Here is a 20617-nt window from a genome sequence, read left to right as displayed (position 1 = left end):
TCATGTTTTAAGGTGTATTTTATTTACAAAGTGAGATGATGTATAACAAATAGATGATGCAGTTACAAACATCTGATCACTCCATTTTCATGAAAAAGTATATAAATATATTACAGTAAATTCTATATAGTAAACATTAGAAACTGATACAGTAAACATTTGCTACTTTTTTTTCTATGCCAATACTACTGTCAGTTAAAGCTTAAATATTGGTTTTAAGTATCCCTATAAAATAACTACTTTACTAAAATACTGGAAAATAACTTTTTATAAACAAGATTGGTACGTTGAAAATAGACTCAGTGTGTCCTTGTAACAATGTCCACTATAATTAAATGCTGCCTTAATTGTCCCTAAGAGCTGCATTATTCAGTTAGTGTTAAATTAAAAAAAAAAAAAAAAAAAACTATCACAGGTTAAAGTAGCTGTAAAAATACAGCATTTCAACATTATTTACTGTTATGAAGCATGCCCCTCTAAGGTAGAGGAGAATAAGCATAACGATATTGCATGGACTCGCTGTCCTGTGGTCTTTGTTTTTAATGGATAACAGGAACATCTGTTGGAAGTTAAGGCGAGGACCGGAAAGGCATCCAGAGGCTGTTTTTTCAGGTCATGTCAGGCTGTTGCTGCTCTTTTTGTTCTTCTTCAACTTGGAGACGTGTCAGGACATAAAGGATGACTTGGTAGCAGAAAATATATTGATCCTATGGAGGGAGAGAAGACTTTAGGTGTATTTTAGAAATATAGCTTCACCACTATTTGATGTTTGAGTAATTTATGTGAGAAGCAAGATACAGAATTGTGCAGTGTCATAAAAAATGACTTTTAAAAACCAGATTGAAAAAATGAGAAAGGAAAAAGCCTCGGGGTGGGATGGTGGGAATGGATAGAAATATTCCCGAGTGCCAACTGAAGCTGTCTCTAACTCGTGAGAACCACTTCTATTTTTTTGTAATTTGCTTTTATCATTGAAAAAAATAAACTTCCTACAATTTTTTTCCTAGATTCATTGAACTCATTTTGATATTTTGAAATATGAAGAAGTTAATACCTAAGAAGCTACACAAAATACTTTTCTTCTAATATTTGGAAGAGAAGAATGCAGAAATAAATTTTTTTTTGAAAATTAACTCTTTTGGTTAAATTATTTTCTATTAAGTTGATGGTGCAGGGATCTGAGCTTTCTTGTTATTTGACAAGAAATTAATGAGTCTGAAATGAAATTGAAAAAATTCACAGTAGACTAAATGGGAAGTATAGCTGAACTGCAATGAAAACAGGTGCGTGTGTGTGAGCATGCACACCCATGCGCTTGTGCACACCCATGCACTCGTGCATGCATAGCATGTGAGAATGTTGCCAAAACACTAACAACTCTGAAGAGTAGGAAAACAAGTAACCCGTCTATGCTTTTCGCTCCTCTTTTATCTTCCCCACGTTCATCCTTAACTTTCTCTCACCACAAATCCACTGGTGAACCCACTTCTCTTCTCCCTATATCTACACCCACTATTCCAGCATGAACCAGTCCTGCTTCTGACCTTGCACCCTCCCCCCCAAATTAGGACCTGTTTCAACCCAGCAGCCAGAGTGGCCCTTTACAATGTGAGTCAGATCAGTCACTCCATCCTGACAATCCTGCCATGGCTCCGTTTCACTCAAAGAAAACCTTAGTCCTGGCTTTGATCCCTCCCTCTCATCTGCCCCCTCGTCCCTCCACCTCAGCCACACTGGCCCTGAACTTAAAACACACAAGATTCACTCCCACCTTGGACTCCCACACAGGTCGTTCTGTCTTCCTGAAAGGCTCTTTCTCCCAGATATCCGCATGATGCCCTCTGCCAGCTTCTCCAAATCTTTGCATAAGTGTTACTTATTCTCAGTGTGCCACCCACTTAAAATGCACCTCAACATGCCACAACTCATCCTCTGCACCCTGCTCTACATTTTTTCCCTCTAGAGCACATAACCTATATAATTTACCTATTTAATGTGTCTATTATCTGCCTTCCTCATCACGACCCTACTAGACGATTTCTGTTATTCTTGGCGGGATCTTTATTCACTGATGTGCTCCATGCACCTAGAAGAGGGCTTGGTCCACAGCAGGCCCTCTCAACATCTGCTGAACCAGTGAATGTCCTGGGTCTGAAGAACTGCTTACATAATTCAATATGTTTCTTTACTTAAAAAGTGTGCCTGTAAGTCTGCTTAATATTTAGGAGATTTAATTAAAAAGATGTAAGAAGGAAAAGTAGGCAAATTCTAATTTTAAGAATAGTAAACTTTTGTGTGGCTCAGTGGACTGAGTGCTGGCCTGTGAACTGAAAGGTAGCTGGTTCAATTCCCACTCAGGGCACATGCCTGGGTTGTGGGCCCAGTCCCCCACTGGGGGTGCATGCGAGAGGCAACCTTCTCTCATACATTGATGTCTCTTTCCCTCTCTTTCTCCCTCCCTTTGCCCCTTTCTAAAATAATAAAATCTAAAACAAATTAAAAAAAAAAGTAAACGTCTATATATTTCAAGAGTTAGAGAAATGTGAATTTATAGACATGTGAAAATAGCTTCCACCTCCCTTCCCCCAGTACAAACAAAAAGGAGAGTTGAACTGCTCAGAGCAGGCAGACTCTTAACTAAGACATTCCCTGTGAAGGAAGCGAGGCGAGGCCTAGATCAGTCAGTGAGAAACTGGTTTGATTTCAAGTGACTGAAATGAAAATGACTGAAACAGGACAAACAGACCCACTATTTCACTCTCTGCAAGAGTGCTTGTCCAAGGCAAGCAACCCAGCCTGCCTTCCTGTCTTCTTCTAGTCGATGCTGTTGAATCCATTCCCTTCTGGGGAATTTCTGTAGCAAGAATGTTGCCTTCTATCTTTTTGGTTGGCTATGGGGAAAGAATGCCACCAGTTATGCACCATTTTCTTCTGCCCCTCAGTTTTGCCCCCAATATGCCACCTCATACTCTGTGATCTATTCAGTGCAGATACTGCATTTCCTCATTTTTAAAATTGAAAGGCAATATTTAAAAAAAGATATCCCAGAAATATTTTCATTTTTTTCTGAATTAGTCCTCATGTTAAAAAATGTCCCTCATTATCATAAATCTTTGAAACAGAAGTGGTTTAACTGGAACCTGTAAAATATCAGGAACTTCACAAAAATTCTCATTAGAAGATACTAAAACTCACCTCTGTCTGTACCATTCCATGTCTTTGTAGTCTCATGCAGCGCACTAAATCAGAGATGTCAAACTGCCAAAAAAAAAACAAAGCAAAACACGACAAAACAGTCTAAATGTTAGGTTAAAAGGAGAGCCAGATTTGAACCCCAAAGACCCACAGAGCAGTGACTCACACAGATTTCTGGGATGCATTCTTCCCCTCCTAGCAGTCTGGGGAGACTGTTCTGGACAAATAAGTTGGTGAACTGACTTTGCCATCATTTGATAATATTATTTATGATCTTTCAAGAATTAGGGAAGGTTATTCTATTTCAAAACCCCTAACAGAAATTCTTGTCCCTCTGAAATTTGACTACTTTCTAATTTTTTTTATGAGTGTTCAACTGCAGTTGTCCCAATTTTCCCCCATTGCTCTCTCCCCTGCCCCACCCACAAATTTCTGATCTTTTTTATTTTCATTGATAGTTAATAGCTTGAAACGGAGAAGTAGACTATTTCATTCTGTTCTACTTAAATTATTATGGTAGATATAATAATAGGATGTGAAGTGAAAGAATGTTTTTAACTAAAATTCTATATAAGACAAATATTTTAATTTTATATTATGTATAATTCTATATTCTAATATTTATGTAAGGTTTATACTAATTTAGGTTTTAAGCAATATTACACTTATTAGCTTTGTTTATTTAGAAGTAATTTTTAAATTGGGAGTAATTGTTTAGAGATAGACTATTTAGCATCAATTTAACAAAATTTACATTTCCTACCTATGGGTAACAACAACAACAACAAAAGAGTATAACCTGTTCTTTTCAAAATGCACTTTCTTTTGTGCTCCAATATTTCTACCCCTAAAAGTATGATAACAATATTGACTTTATCTTATACAAACCTGAAGACTATAAAGAGTAAAATGCACTAAGGGGCTTTAGAGCACACGGTGAAAAAAACCCCAGTAAAACAAATAAATTTCTTTCTTTTAGATTATGATCTATACAGTTTTGAATGTTTACTAAAATACAATTCTATAATAAAATTAAGACATTCATACAAACTGATAAAAAATTTCAAGATCACAACACATTACTAAAAAATTAGATTCCACTGTTATTTCTGGTCAAGTGATCATTCAGCCTATACTTGTACTCACCTCAAGATCCTGACTGATTAATCCCAGAACCACATCTATGCATATCAGGGTCCCTGAACGTCCAATGCCAGCACTGCAGTGTGTGATGATTGGACCTGATCTGTGAATGTGTCTCATGTAAGAGATAAAAGTGAGCAAGTCGTCTGGCTGAGAAGGTGTATCATGGTCTGGCCAGGCAGTGAAATTCAGGTGAGAAATATGTCGCAACTCTCTTGTCTGAAATTATACAATAGAATAAGAATATAAAGGCATACTATATTGTACACATGTAATTAGTTCTTAATATTTTGTCCTTTCAATTTCTGACTTTTCCATTGGATCAAGTCAAAGGGAAAGAAAGCAACAAAAAGACACCATCAAACAGCAATGCATGAAGGGCCTTTATCAAGGATCCACATTTAATTTTTAAAAATATTTTTATTTTTATTGATTTTAGAGAGAGAGGAGAGTGAGAGAAAGAGACACTGATTTGTTGTTCCACTTATTTATGCATTCATTGTTTGATTCTTGTATGTGCCCTGACTGGGGATTGAACCCCCAAACTTGGTGTACAGTATTCCCTCGCTTATCGCAGGTATTATGTTCTAGACCTCCCTGCGATAGGTGAAAATCCACGATGTAGGAACCTTACATTTATTTTGGTATTTATATATTTTAAGGCTTATAAACCCTTCCCACACACTTATAAACCGTTCCCAGTCCCTTATTAACCTTTCCCACTCCCTTATTAACATTTTCCACACTTTTATAAACACTACTTATGTTCTTAAACATATTCTACATTCTCAAACCTTCGTAACTTTATTTAACAACATACGCATACAGTACCGCAAAATCCCGCAATATAGTGAAAAATCCACGATAAATAATTAAATATAATACTTTTACAAATCCCGCGATACAGTGAGACCGCGATAAGCGAACTGCGATATAGAGAGGGACTACTGTACTGGGATGATGCTCTAACCAACTGAGCTACTCCACAAGGCCTAGATCCCCATTTCAAATATTTGTAAAAACTACTTTTTGGAAACCCTAAAAGAAAATACATTTCAATAACAATTATTTTTTAATGACCACATTTCAAACTCACCCCAGATAAAAGCCAGCATCACTGCAATGGCTTAAAAACGCTACATAATTTGGCCCAGCTACCTCTCAGACTTAACTTCCTCCTCCTGGCCGCTTTTTTCAAGCTATAGGGACCTCTCTGTGGTTCTTTAGAAACACTTGGCACAATTCAGTCTCAGGGCCTTTGCACTCCTTCCTGACTGAACTGCTCCCTGGATATCTCTGTGGTTCATTCAACACCTTCATGGTTTTCTCCACAGCACCATTATCTTCTCATCAGAAAGTCGTCGTCGTCGTCGGCAGCCGTCCGTCTCGAGAGACGATGGTGTAGCTTCTTAAGAGTCTATCTGCACTGCCGAGAATGGTTGTGCAGTCCGACTCGGGAGTGACACGGTATCTGTCTCCTCCCGTGTTGAATCGACATCTTGCGATGACACTGGAGTGTCCTCTCCAGTGAAGCTGAAGCTACAGAGCCTGGGCAGGGTGATATGGAGGGTCTGCTGTTGCCCATGCATCAGACCCCCCCTCTCTTCGCAGCTGAAGGGTCCAAGGGAAAGACGGAGTCAATACAGCTTGGCTTCAGGTGCGCCGCAGGAGTTGCCGGTGTTGACTACAACGTCAAACCGCCTTAGGGACTCCGGCTCCGGATTTTCTGTCGGGGTTTACTCCCTTAGCCTTTCCCCTGAAGAGGTATGCCGCAAGGCAGCGGAGGTTTTTTGGAGTCAGAGTTTTCCTTCTCTGATGTGCCCTGACTGGAAGATCGAACCAGCGACACTTAGCTCGCAGGCCGACGCTCAATCCACTGAGCCAAACCAGCCAGGGTGTCATCAGAAAGTAAGCTTCATGAAGTCAGGGATTTCTTTCTGTGTTGTTAACCGCTGAATCCTCAGATTCCCTAACATGGCCTGAACTCTATAAACATGTGTTGATTAAAGAAATAATTTAAGGAATATAAAAAATTGTGTTAGCATAAGTAATGTAAGCTGGTGTAATGAATAAGAAGGTATAAACTTTAATTCTTTGTAAAATTAAAAATCATGAAGGAAATTTTCAGGCTATGTTTGCATGCCACCAGTAGAACTGAGTCAATATGCTAGTGTGCTTTGTTTCTGTGAAAGTAAAAAAAAAGAAAAAAAATTACTCTTTCTTAAAGAAAGCTAAAACTCCAAGAGGAAACACATTACTCACGCCTAGCTAGAATTACTGTGGAGAAGAGTAAAATAAACTGTGGAGGTAAGGAAGCAGTAATAGCTCTTTTAAGGTATACCCAATTGTCTAATTCAAGCTAAATTTATTCAGTGGTTAGATGGCCACAGTAGGAATTACTTGAATGACAAATGTTTATGCTACAATTGTCCATGTATTATCAAAGATGTTGTCGTTATGGAGGAATATCTTCTACTTAAAGATTAAAAAAAAACATACACACATATACAAAAAAAAAAAAAAAAAAACCAAAACAATTTTTGAGTCAATTTAGAGGTTTGATGAAAAAAAAGGAAGTTGAACTTCTGGCCAAGATGGAGGCCTAGACCGACATGCTCCATCTCCCTCCACAACTAAGCAGGACTACAACTACCGCAAAACCAGAAATAACCAGAAGTTCCAGAAAATAAAGCTACATGGAAGTCCAGCGTATGAAGTTAAGAACAAGTGGTGCTCGTCTGGATGGGTAGGAGGGGCGAAGCTGGGGCAGAGAGGTCAAACTGTGCTGGTGGCGGCAGCTGCGGTGACAGGCGGTGGGACCGCGGTATGCACAGACACCCATATTTAAGGGGAGACAAGAAGCACCTGAGGAGCACCCCTGGCTGCAGACCAGACCCACCAACTCGCGATTCCAATGCCAGGGAAAGCAGGCCCCCATTGCCTCGGACTGTGAGGTCCAGAGGGAGTGGGGACAGAGAGGGAGGCTCCCGGTCTCTCAGGAGAGAGTAAATGGCAGGAATCCATCTTGGACCCCCGCCACCACACAAATCGCCACAGCGTGGTGAGAAGGGTTGCCCGGTAGTGACCAGTGCACGGGGCTCCACCCGATATAGTGTAGGAGGTGTGACAGCCCCACCCAGGAAGCAAAGGTAAACACAAAACTGTTAGGATGGCAGTGATCATGATAGAGATCCCAATCACACAACTGACCAGACAGCAAGTATATGATCTATTGAACCAGCAGATAGGTAATCTTTCTGAGGCTCAGTTCAGAGCTACAGTTATGAGGCAGCTTCAGACCTAACAGCAAGACTTAATCAAGATGGGGAAGGAATGAAGGCTAGTCTTGCTGAAATGAACGAAACCACATACAAAACAAGTGGTAAGGGAAGGAAAACCAGAGATCAAATCAACAAATCGAAACATAGAGAAGGAACAGTCAATCAGTGCAGAAAGAGGAAACAAAAAGTGAGGAAAATGAGGAGAAGCTCAGAAACCTCTGGGACAGCTCTAAGAGAGCGAACATATGAATTATAGGGTTGCCAGAAGATGAAGAAGAAGAACTAGGAACTGAAAAATTATGTGAAAAATAATGAAGCAGAACTTCCCTAACTTGGGGAAGGAAATAAGACTTACAGATCCAGGAAGCACAGAGAGTTCCAAATAAACTGGACCCAAGGAGAACCACACCAAGACACATTATCATCAAAATGTCAAAAATTAAGGATAAAGAGAGAATCTTAAAAGCAGCAAGAGAGAAGAAGAGAATTATGTACAAAGGAGTCCCAATAAGACTATCAGCTGATTTCTCAAAGGATACTCTGTAGGCAAGAAGGGACTGGCAAGAAATATTCCAAGTAATGAAAATCAAAATCCTACAGCCACGATTACTCTATCCAGTGAAGCTGTCATTCAAAATAGAAGGGCAGAGAAAGTGCTTCCAGGACAAAGTAAAACTGAAGGAGTTCATCAGATCCAAACCACTGTTACATGAGATGTTAAAGGGACTTGTTTAGGAGAAGGAGCATCAAAACTATGAACATTAAAATGAAAACTGTAATCACAACAACCAACAACAGAAGCTAGGGAACCAAAACAAAGGCAAACTAAGTAGGCAACAAGAGTGGAAAAAGAATTATAGGTATGGGGAACATATTGGGGGGAGGATAGCGGGGAAGGGGAAGGGGGAAAGGGAGTGCAGGAAATAAGAAGCATAGTAGGAGGGAGTGGAGTGGACAGGAAGATGTTGAGAAGAACTATATGCACAACCAATGGACGTGGACTAAGGGGGGGGGACAGTAGGAGGGAGGGGGTGTCACTAGGTGGAGGGGAGCAGAGGGAAAAGAAATTGGGACAACTGTAACAGCATAATCAATAACACATATTAAAAAAAAAAAAGAAAAAACAAAGTTTCTAGCACATAGCCTCTGAGCCATTCTGTGCTATCACTAAGCAAAGGATGATGGATGATAACATTAAAAACCCTGTATTCTTATTTTCATTTTAATACAGTACGTGCAGGAGGAAACTGGAATAATGTATGAAGAGGGTCACATTTAAATTTATATCATATAAAAAATAATAGGTAGCATTAGCTCCACTGAAATGGGAACCAAGAAATCACTTTTTTTTTTTTTTTTTTTTTTTTTGAGAAATACATTGAGACAATCATGGAAAGTGTCCAGGCCTGCATTCCAAGGAGGAGAGAAGTCTCAGTAAAATGAAAGATTTAATTCCCTTACCTGAATATCTTCTAGCGTCATTGCTCTTACTACAAAGCCCTTCAGTGGCTGCATTTTCACAAGGGCCAGCCGAAGCCTGTTGTTGACCATTGTCGTTCTGCCTAGGATGTTGGGCCAGTAGCGCTGGCATTTGATTTTTTCCCCCTCTACTTCTTGGGTCATCATGGCTATCACTGTGGAGTTTTGTTCCCAGATCATCTGCCAGAAATCTCCAACCGTTGTAGGGAGAGGTCCTTGGCAGGCAATATAAACAAACTCTTCTTCCCCCACCGGCATCTTAATAAAGCTGGCGTTGATGTATCCACCTTCATCTCCAAGAGGCACTCTTGTGGCATCATCTGCAAATTTCCCACCACAAAACAGAGCCATTTATCTCGTTCATTTAAAACAAGAGCTGTATAAATAGGCTGGGTCAAAGATTATAAAAAATTCCTCATGATTAGAGATGAAATCACACTTTAATAAAGGCATATTTTCGAACTGCAGTTATATGTATATCTAAGATGGAAACTTTCTGACAGAAAAATTGGTATTATTTACATAGATCTGGCTGAAAAAATGAAAATCAACAAATGAATAAATGCATTTAGAAGTTTGTTTTAATTTTAAAGCAACTTATTTATTTATTATTTATTTATTTTTAGAGAGAGGGGAAAGGAGAAAGAGAGAGAGAAACATCACTGTGTAGTTGCCTCTCACACACCCCCAACTGGGGACCTGACGTGCAACCTAGTCATGTGCCCTGACTGGGAATTGAACCAGTGACACTTGGTTCGCAGGCCAACTAGAAGTTCTTAATAGCTAACTAGAGAAACAAATGCAACTTTGTTACTTCTTTTCCATCCTTATTTTAAATTCTGACAATAATAAATTTAATAATGAATGACAATGCAGAAAAATTATTCCATAAAACAAAGATTAGTATCAGTGAAACTATTACTTATTACAAATATAATTGACATAACTCCTGCTCATCTAATTAAGTTATATTCTTTTCAATAAGCAGCCAAAATAGTAAATACAATGAATATAAAGGGAGCTTACTTTATTCTCTAGTCATAGAGACTCTTGGCTTTGTCTAATTGTAATTTCATATAGTCAAAATATAAATTTTGAACATAGGTTGCTCTGGTGAAAAGTATACATAAACTGTCTTATGCAAGAAAATTAATTTGTATGTACTTATACATTAGCAGTAATTCCTATTTCAAATATTTATAAACTTTACTGGTAATTTCTTTGATTACCGAATTGTGACTTTAATAATGGATTTCAAAATCCTACATTAATTTCTCTTCTATTACTTGACTTGTGTCTCATAGTCCACAGAAACAAACTGACTCACTAATTTTGGATTTATGGCTTATCCTGCTCTGACTTTGAGATAATAGCCTGGCCTTTTTTTTTCTTAACCTGCTATAAGTACCACCTAAGTTTATGCCAAACCATAATCTATTCCATTTTAAAATGCTAAGATTCACTTCTTCCAAGTTTCCAAAATGAATTTTGTGTTTTTCATCTTGATTGAAAAAATGCAATTGTATTATTATTTATTGCATGATTTGTCACTATTCGTTCTGTTATTTAGATTTATGTCTTCCTGACAAAGATGGGACAGTGTGTCATTATGCACACACAGACACACACACACACAAATGTGGCTGTTAATTTTTATTTATTTACTTATTTATTTTTGAGAGAGGGGAAGGAAGAGAGAGAGGGGGTGAAACATCAATGTGTGGTTGCCTCTCGCGTGCTCTCAACTGCGGACCTGGCCTACAATCCAGGCACGTGCCCTGACTGGGAATTGAACTGGCGGCCCTTTGGTTCTCAAGCTGGCGCTCACACCAGCCACACCAGCCAGGGCTGGCTGATAACTTTTATAAAAAGTTGCTAGACATTAATATTTTGGCTATATATATATTCATATGTAATTGTAAAAAATAAAATATTTGATAATATGGGTAAAAAACATGGGTAAAAAGACTTACTTTTTTTTTTTCTTCTGGTACCTGAAATAATTCAAAGTATAATGCAACCTGGTAGTACCACTATAGCCACATTCATGTTACATAGCTGTTATGTACTATATACATTTCTTTAAACTTATAATGAGTTGAATAAAGAGATGTTGTTGTTACATATGAACTAAGAAATTGCTCATCCAGGAGACAATTCATATTGTTAAAAAGACTTTAAAAAGAGAGGGAGAGAAATATCAATGTGCAAGTGAAACACCAATTGGTTGCCTCTCACACTGCAACTGAGGCATGTGCCCTGACCGGGAACAGAACCAGTGACCTTTCAGTTTGTGGGATGATGCCCAACCCCCTGAGCCACACCAGTCAGGGCATCACTGATTAATTTTTAATAAATGCTAGTAATAATTCATGAATGTATAAGAAAAATTTAATATTCCTCTAATTGATTTTCACAATACATAATTTAAAAAGAAATTCATATTGTAGACCTCAATTTATTTGTTATTAATATAAGTCTTTGTATACTTATGTGAGAGCTAGATAAGATGAACTAGCATAAAAATTTTAAATCAGTTTAAATTATACATTTGATTTGAAGCCAAATTGAAACTTACAGGGAAGTATATTTTTATATCGGTTCTTCCTTCTGTTTTCCTTAGTTTGTCCAATTAGACACTGATCCAAAGGTTTTAATTCTTGAAGATTCTGTAAGCAAAAATGGAAATAAAGTTAAATTTGTCAAGATAAGCAGTAATTCAGTAATAACTGCAAATGCTTTAAATGTTCAGGATGTAAAATTGGCTGTTGTTCAGGAAAGACTTCTAGTGTTAATAAATAAATATGTCTTGTCAAGATAAATAAGCCCAAATTCCCAATACTAATTTGATACACCAGTTGTTAGAATATATTGTTGCAAAAATCTTAACATGTAGTCAAATAACTTTGTGAGATAGCACTTTGTAGCTTAATTTTATTTTTATTTTTTCTATTTTGCCTTAAATATTTATTAGTTGGTTGAAATAATGAATACATGCATCTTAAAACTACAAAGAATCTTGAATATAATCTACACAATCTCCTACAATCGCCCATAATGTCCAGTGGCTGCTGTAACACATTTACAGAACCTATGAAGGAAAACGACGGAAATTTATCCTGTCTCTCTTCTGGAAGCCAGAGGACTGCAATCAGTTTCGCTGGCTGAAATCACGGTGTGACCAGAGCCGCTCTTTCCAGAGGCTCCAGATGACACACAGGTCCCACCCCTTCTACCACTGGTGGCTGCCAGTATCCCTGCGTTGTGGCTGTGTTACGGAATGTGGGTGTCCAAAAATCCCCAGAGCCTGCAGGTTGGGGAATGGGGAAAGGAAACAGCTTTTAAGATGCCTTCACATGCCTGTGGCTAGTGGCTAGTGTCTTTGTGATGCAAATTGTTTTGGTTCTTCCAAGGTCCCAGGAGGATGGGAGGGGTTTTGGACCCTGGAATGGTATGGAAAAAGCACACAAAGCCTGTGCAAGGTTCTGTGAATGGTCAGAACTGGTTACCATGCCCACTGCATCACAGGACGCAGTCAGGGATTTAAAAATAGGTGGCAGGCATTTTAGTTGGGTTCTCCATGCAGTTTTGAGAAGAGGAGATCTCCATGCAGCTTTGAGAGGAGGAAAGGAGATCCACACAGTTTTCAAGGAGGGCAGAGAACTCCATGCGGCTTAGAAAGGGCAAAGAGAGAACCATGTGTGATCCAGTGCAACATGACACGTTTTCCTGGACTGTTATATGGAGGCTGATGACATCGCACCCCAGATCCTGAAGGAGAGAGCTGACAGATAAGGGATGGGGAACTTCTGGGCATGTTTTTGGCTTCTAGCCTTTTGGGGAGCAAGGGAAGTCCTGGGTCCCATGGGAAAACAGGGCTCTGAGCTAAAGTGCTCACTGCCCTCCCCAAGTTGGAATATTGTAAATAAAGACCTGTTTTCCTCAACACTAGTTGTTGGGTTTTACACCAAGGCGCCGTGTGAAAGAACCCCCTTTCACTCTGAAACAGTTGCATCATTTCAATTCTCTGTACCTTACTTTTAAATTCAGCAGCCTATAATTACACTTTAGAAAAAGATACTTTGGCTTAAAATAATAAGCTGGAGCACGGTTTCTTGGCAATATTGTCTGTTGGGGTCATAGAATATTCCATGTGGTAGAGCTGTAGTTACACAGTACCATGTTCTGAAGTCAACTATTTTTCACTTTTCATTCCTTCCATCCATCCACCCATCCATTCACACACTCAACAAATACATACTGAAAATTTCTAATTTATCTGCAAGGCACTGTAATAAGTGTTGGGAATATAGTTGTGAGAAAAAAGATATGATTCTGGCCTCCTGGAGCTTATACTTTATTGGAGAAAAAGGCAGTAAAGGAGTAAACAAGCAAATATTGTGATATATGCTTTGAAGAAACTAACAAGCTGCTGTGATAGAGAAAAAATAAAAGATTTACTTTATTAAGGGTTGTGATGGAAGGTCTCTAACATTTAAACTTAATACCTTAAAAAAGAAATCATTTTTGCAAAATTGAGGGGGATGGTATATTCTTGGAGCTGCATTAAATTAGAAACTGTTGCTAATGATGAACCATGTCTACAGTGTGTTAAGTATGATGTTTAGAGGATGGTTGGACTGATACTTGACTTAAAAGTTAAGTTGTAAAGTAATAAACATTTTCAAAATTTCTTCTAACTTTTAAAATTTTGTTTGAGAGGAAAAAAAAGAAAACCATTGGCAGAACTGCTTACCTCCAGCTCCTTAGAAGGAATTCCTTGATCGAGTAAACCCCGCAACATTCGAATGACCGATTTCAGCTTGGTACCAGTGTATTTACCAGAGGGAAGCACTTGCACGATGGGAAGTGCAGTGAGTTCCTCATTTGTCAGGAAGGGATGACCTAACAGGAAGACGGCATCTGTTTAAAAAAATTTTCCCCCAGAACCGATTTACCCAGTAAGGGAACTAAATTTAGTCTATTCTCATCTCATCTATTTTTACAAGAGTGAAAGAGTCTTTAGAATTAATAAGGCACTAGAATAAATAGGTAGGCAAATAAATACAATCGACACAGGAAAATCCTGGCCACAGCAAGGCACTTGCACTCAGCTTTCAAGCAAACACTTCACTGACTAGTCAGAAATTCCTATGGCTCTTGACTCAAATGGCACTGTTTTCTTGATGAATATGTATCTAGTCCTACTATTACTTTGCATTTAAATGAGTTTTCAAGCACATGGGGAAAAGAGGGAATAGCTTCAGAAATTCCTTACAATGGGGCAATACACAAGAACACTGATCTTCCCCTTATCTACTCACTTTGGTACTCAGTACCAGTATCTCTGGTATTTGATATTTTCTACATGCAAATGAAACCCTTGGAGTCTTAGGAACTTGTCAAACAGGTGATATCAGTGTCTTAGAATAGATGTGTCTAATTTAGTACCTGCTCTGTGGAAACTGCTTATAACTGATGGTAATTATTATCCTGAAAAAAAGTGGGAGAGATAGCTGGCTATACTCTGCACAAGTGTAGCTTTAATTATGTCAATTAGTTAATTACAGTATTTTGAGGATGCAGCTACTACACAGGCAATAGTAATGGTAGGCACTGTGGGGGATACAAAGCTGTACGAGATACATCAAGAAGCTTAACATGTGGCTGGGTGAAGGCTAGCTTTGAGAATAAAATTCGCTCATATGAAATAACCACAGACTCTTACAGAGCTGAATATGAATGCAATAGGACCTTAAGGGCTAAAGAGCACAGGCTAGAGGGGCTGAAGACCAGTGTCACTGACCACAGTCTACCTAAATCCAGAAAGTACTCATTCAACTTCTTTATTTTAATTAAGACTTCAAATTACAAAACCGTGCTCTTTTATTGTACTAGTATAACATGTCCTTATATGAAGAAAGAGAGATGACAGTCTGGATAAGAACTTCATTTCTCCACTAGCTTAGTTATAAATCGAGAGAGGCAGTAATGGGAAGGACAGACCTAGTGACTCTAGCTCTTGAAAAATAAGGTTGAGATTCAAGGGTAATAAATTCCTATCTTTGAGCTACTCTACCTATTTTACTATAAATAAAATGTGCTCCCTGACTTCTCATTCAGAAAATGAGAATGGCAAAAATTCAGAATGATAAAATTATTTCTATTTAAAGTAGTGTTTGTTGTTTTTACACCAAGGCACTGAAAATTTTAATTTACAGCTGTGCAAAGTTCTGATTATATAAATGAATGTTGATGTTTGCCTCTTATGTGGTTTAACTTTATGTACAGAACCAAATAATGTCTACATATGTTAAATAACATAACCACGTATTTTGAAAATTATGTAATTTTCAGGCCTTCCTTTTTTCTATCCATTGTTTTTGATAAAAAATTTACTAATGAAACCCTTGCCTTTATTGGCGCCCTCACAGTTGGCTGTTTGCACTGGCAAGCCCCCACGTCCCCATGCCATTTCCTCAGCAGTCCGCCCTTCTTGTGGGTTTGGAATTAACCTATGAAAATAAAACACAACTGTAATATCTTCTTCAGTTTTGTCCAAAATAAGTCCTAGAACCACTTATTTTCTTTATAATTATGGTATTTTAAAATAGATTGTCTGATTAAAAAACCCAATTGTGAAATTCCTTTTAAAAAAAATTTATTTATTTTTAGACAGTGGGGCAGGGAAGGAGAAAGAGGGAGAGAAACATCAATTGGTTGCCTCTTGCATGTGCCCTAACTGGGGGCTAGGACCACAACCCAGGCATGTACCCTGATGGGGAATCAAATTGGCGGCCTTTTGGTTTGTAGGATGATGCTGAACCAACTCAGCCGGTGCCGGTCAGGACCCAAATGCAGAATTCTTAAAATTTATCCTCACACAAGTCCCAAGTCTTTGAACCTTAGACTGTAGGAGTCCTTTTGGGGATACAGAAGGTGGTTTGGCCACCCTTCAACATGAATGATTGATCGCAATTTTGTCAGTATAGCTCTCTTGTTTTGTTAACAGATGCACTTTAATTTACTTACAGAAGCCACTATTGTGAACATTATTCTTTTCTACAGTCAGAAGCTAGAGGACAATCCTGTGTCTGGGCACTCACTTAATGTAATAAAACTCAGTACAGAGGACTTCTGCCCAAGATGGAGGCCTAGACAGACATGCTGCATCTCCCTCCTCAACTAAGAAGGAATACAACTACCTCAAAACTAGAAGCATCCAGAAGTTACAAAAATCAAACTGCATGGAAGTCCAACAAACAAAGATATAAAGAAGAAATACTCATCCAGACAGGTAGGAGGGGCGGAGCCAGGAGGACATGGTGTGGTGCTGGTAGCAGCAGTGGCAGCGGCAGGCCAGCGGGGAAAGCACAGTTACACGTTTTAAAAAATCAGGAGGGACACCTGGGGAGTGTTCCCAGCTCCTCACCAGAGGGTGCAGCTCATGGTCCCAGGACCAGAGAAAATCAAACCTCATTGCTTTTGACTGTGCAAACCAGTGGGGGTTGAGGTGGAGGCAGAAACTGCTGGTCTCTCAGCAGAGTCTGCTTGTTTAAAGGGCCCCACGGTCCTAGAACGTCCGCAGACCCACCCACTCCGGGAACTACAGCCAGGGCAACAGCCAGAGAGGTGCCAGTCCCATAAGGAAGTGGGAGAAGTGCCTGAAAAAGGGGCGAGTGCTGGGCAAGTGGCATTGTTCCTTCTCAGACCCCTCCCCCACATACAGCGCCACAATGTGGTGAAACAGGTCACCCTGTACTGACAAATCCCTAAGGCTCCGCCCCTTACAACATAATAGGAGCGACAGCTCTACCTAAGACACAGAGGCAAACACACACAGGAGACTTCTGGCCAAGATGGAGGTCTAGACTGACATGCTCTGTGTCCCTCCAAAACTAAGAAGGAATACAACTACCACACAACCAGAAATAACCATAAGTTCCAGAAAATAAATGGAAGTCCAATTTATGAAGTTATAAAGAAGTGGTGCTCGTCTAGATGGGTAGGAGGGGCAAAGCTGGGGCAGAGAGGTCAAGCTGTGCTGGTGGTGGCAGCGGCGGGACAGTGGTAAGCACAGACACTGGTATTTAAGGGGAGGTGAGAAGCACCTGGGAAGCACCCCCAGCTGCAGACCAGAATCGTCAGCTTGCGATTCCAATGCCAGGGAAGGCAGATGCCCATTGCCTTGGACTGTGAGGCCCCAAGGGTGTGCGGATGGAGGAGGAGGCTCCTGGTCTCTTAGCAGAGAGTGAACGGCAGGAATCCATCTTGGATTGCCACCCCACACAAAATGCCACAGCGTGGTGAGAAGGGTCGACTGGTTGTGATGAGTGCACAGGGCTCTTCCCCCTATAGCGTAGGAGGTGTGACAGCCCCGCCCAGGAAGCAAAACTGTCAGGATGGCACAGATCATGATAAAGATCCCAGTGATGCAGCTGACCAGACTGCAAATATCTAATCTAACGAAGCAGCACATAGGAAATCTTTCTGAGGCACAGTTCAGAGCTTTGGTTATAAAAATGCTTACAGACTTAACAGCAGATCTTAAACAAGATGGGGAAGGAATGAAGGCTGGTCCTGCTGAAATGAATGAAAACACGTACGAAACTAGTGGTGAGGGAAAGAAGGCCAGGGATCAAATCAACAAATCGAAACATAGAGAAGGAACAGTCAACCAGTGCAGAAAGAGGAAACAAAAAGTGAGGAAAATGAAGAGAGGCTCAGAAACCTATGGGACAGCTATAAGTGGGCCAACATCCAAATCATAGGGTTGCCAGAAGGTGAAGAACAACAACTAGAAGTTGAAAATTATGTGAAAAAATAATGAAGCAGAACTTCCCTAATTTGGGGAAGGAAATAGACTTACAGGTCCAGGAAGCACAGAGAGTTCCAAAAAAACTGGACCCAGAAAGAACCTCAACAAGGCATATACTAATCAAAATGTCAAAAATTAAGGGTAAAGAGGGAATCTTAAAAGCAGCAACACAGAAGAAGAGAATTACCTACAAAGGGGTCCCAATAAGACTATCAGCTGATTTCTCAAAAGAAACTACAGGCAAGAAGGGACTGGCAAGAAATATTCAAAGTAATGCAAATAGCTCCCTCTGACTGTTTGGTTAGCATCAAGTATGAAGCAGATAATGTACAACCACTTTATTGGTGAACAACATATTCAACTTCTTTTTTCAGCAGATGAAACAATTTTATTTCACAGTTGTCTTTAAAACCACAAAGGCACTATGTTCTTCATATAAAAACATTAGTACAGATAACTATGCTTTTTAGAAAATTATTATATAGACCCACTCAAAGAAAAATGCATCCCATTATATGGTTTTAGTCAAGTTGCTTGGAAAAAACTCATACCCAGACTGATCCCTAAAACACACCATTCTACTACTCTTTCTTTTGGTTCAAAGTATAGATCACTGTCATTAGTACATGTTCCTGCATTCTCACACATTTGATAATACATATATAGACTGGGGATTATCACTTAATGATACACTGGTTCACCAGCTTTTTCTGCAGGTTCATCAGCAATTTGAGCAGCCTGTGCCTTTCTCTGTGGCCTTTCTTCAAGACCTTCTGGGAATAGAGACATATCATCATCATCATAAACCATAAACTCCAAGTCTTTACCAACAATTCCAATGGAAACATTTATAGTTAGGTTCTGTTCTGCAGGAAGTGTCCCTCTTAAAGCAAGCAGACCATGCTTAACCATCTCATTCAAATTGCACTCCATAAACTCAGACATATGTCTCTCCAAGCAAGGCTCCAATGGACATACCTCTGCAGTTAAAATAGTTAACAGATGAATGGGTTTGGAAAATATGAGGACCCATATCATCATAATCAGCAATAAGCAACAGAACACCATATGGTCTTTGGCCATATATTTGCGCTCGTATCTGGATCTTGCTTCCAATGAGAGAATGAAGTTGAGACACAGGAAGAGGTCTGTCAAATACAAATCTGGAATCTAAATGCTCCTGGAGCGTAAAGTTACATCACAGTCTAGCATCAGCAGGAAGTCCCACAATTGAGGTATCAATAAGGGTATCAACACAGAATTTTTTTCTGATGAGCTGCAAGCTCTGACTATGCTCTCTTCAATGCAACCAACACTGTATGGGTTTTTGACTTCAGACAAACTGTGGCTGGACCTTGTTTGACAGCTTTCATTGCATATTCAATTTGATGAATCCTGTCTTGAAAGCTTCAAACAGTGATATCATTGTCATACTGGTTGCAAAACATGCTCAATGTAGGCCTGGCTGTTGTGTCCTGCAAGGCTAAATGGGGGCAAGGGGACTCCAAAACTAAAACAAAAAACAAAAAAACCGAAGTTATCTTCTGGAGGGCGGGCCCCTTGTAGAGGCATCTCCTGTTAGGTGAGTGTTCTAGGAACCCATCTGTATCAGTGTACCAGCTGGTGGTGGTGTGAGATGCTGTGTTCAGCTTCAGTGAATTTTTTGAAGACTCTTCAATGTGTTTGCCCATTTCACGATGGGTGATTTTCTAGTGCACCTCCCCAAACTGTGCTGAGTGTTCAGCAATTTTTGACCAAAAATTGGCATGTTCCATGCCCCACCCTCCCTATTCACCCAATCTCACCCTGAGCGACTTTCCCCGGATAAAAAAGTCCTCAAAAGGAAACATTTTGCCAATGTGGAAGAGGTGAAACAGAAAGTGGCAGAAGACTAGGAGGCATCAAAATCGATGAGTTCAAAAACTTCTGAGCACTGGAAAAATCTTGATAGGTGTATTGCATCAAATAGAGAGTACTTTGAAGGTGACTGAAGTTTGAACATGTAAGAATAAGTACACAATATTTTATAAATAAATTCTGGGGTTTTTTTTTGTTCCCCCTCCTCATATACAACTTTTCTTGATGAATCATTTAATGTTAAAAAAAAATCTTGTTTTATATTAGAAACTGTTTTCAAAAAGAAAAAAAATTAGTGGAGTTTAAAAATGTTCCTTCTTTGGTTTTATTTTCGTATTAAAGAAAAAATTGATAAAGAACAGAGAAATATAGACACAGAAAGAGATGTTATATATAATCCTACTAGAGAAGGTAATTGATATAATCTTTGATGGCACATTTCCTTTTAGACCTCTTTCCCATTTTTTTTTCACATGCTCAAGAGAATACTGCTTTTTTGAAGCAATGTTATAACACATTGCCACATGTCACTAGAACCTCCTTGTCATAATATTTTAAAAATATTCTTAATAATTTATGCAACAATTCTCATTTTGTTGAAAAGAACAAATTATTTTAAAAATCAACATCTAAAAGGAAATCTTCAGACCGCTTCTAAAAAAAGAATAGAATTGTTATAAATACTTAAACAAATATTTTTCTTACTTTTCAGTTTTTACTTTTTCTTCACAATATTCTTCACAGCCATCCATTTTGGTAGACTACATTAAAGAGAAATGAAAATCAAATTAGTCCATTGTACCAAAAAAAAAAAAAAAAATTAAACAATCTCATAATGTTCAAA

The 20617-nt window shown here is 39.0% G+C and overlaps 1 protein-coding gene and 1 pseudogene across 1 annotated transcript in view; both read right to left on the bottom strand.

Moving 5' to 3' along the window:
* Window positions 1–20617, bottom strand: part of PTPN13 (protein tyrosine phosphatase non-receptor type 13) — a 168840-nt gene continuing 148223 nt past the window's right edge. The window contains exons 40-47 of the mRNA XM_090266264.1: window positions 20479–20534; window positions 15513–15613; window positions 13855–14003; window positions 11677–11767; window positions 9081–9418; window positions 4342–4557; window positions 3196–3258; window positions 1–707 (exon numbers count right to left, since the gene is read on the bottom strand). Coding sequence (XP_090122390.1) covers window positions 609–707; window positions 3196–3258; window positions 4342–4557; window positions 9081–9418; window positions 11677–11767; window positions 13855–14003; window positions 15513–15613; window positions 20479–20534 — 1113 coding nt within the window. The 3' untranslated portion in view covers window positions 1–608. The remainder of the gene's footprint in view (window positions 708–3195; window positions 3259–4341; window positions 4558–9080; window positions 9419–11676; window positions 11768–13854; window positions 14004–15512; window positions 15614–20478; window positions 20535–20617) is intronic.
* On the bottom strand, window positions 18321–19710 carry LOC150019210 (proteasome subunit alpha type-1 pseudogene; annotated as a pseudogene).

This window comes from Furipterus horrens, unplaced genomic scaffold (assembly GCF_987537825.1).
Source record: "Furipterus horrens unplaced genomic scaffold, mFurHor1.1.pri manual_scaffold_2, whole genome shotgun sequence".
Lineage (NCBI taxonomy): Eukaryota > Metazoa > Chordata > Mammalia > Chiroptera > Furipteridae > Furipterus > Furipterus horrens.
Note: the sequence above shows the minus strand (reverse complement) of the source record. Positions and strands in the feature narration are given on the sequence as shown.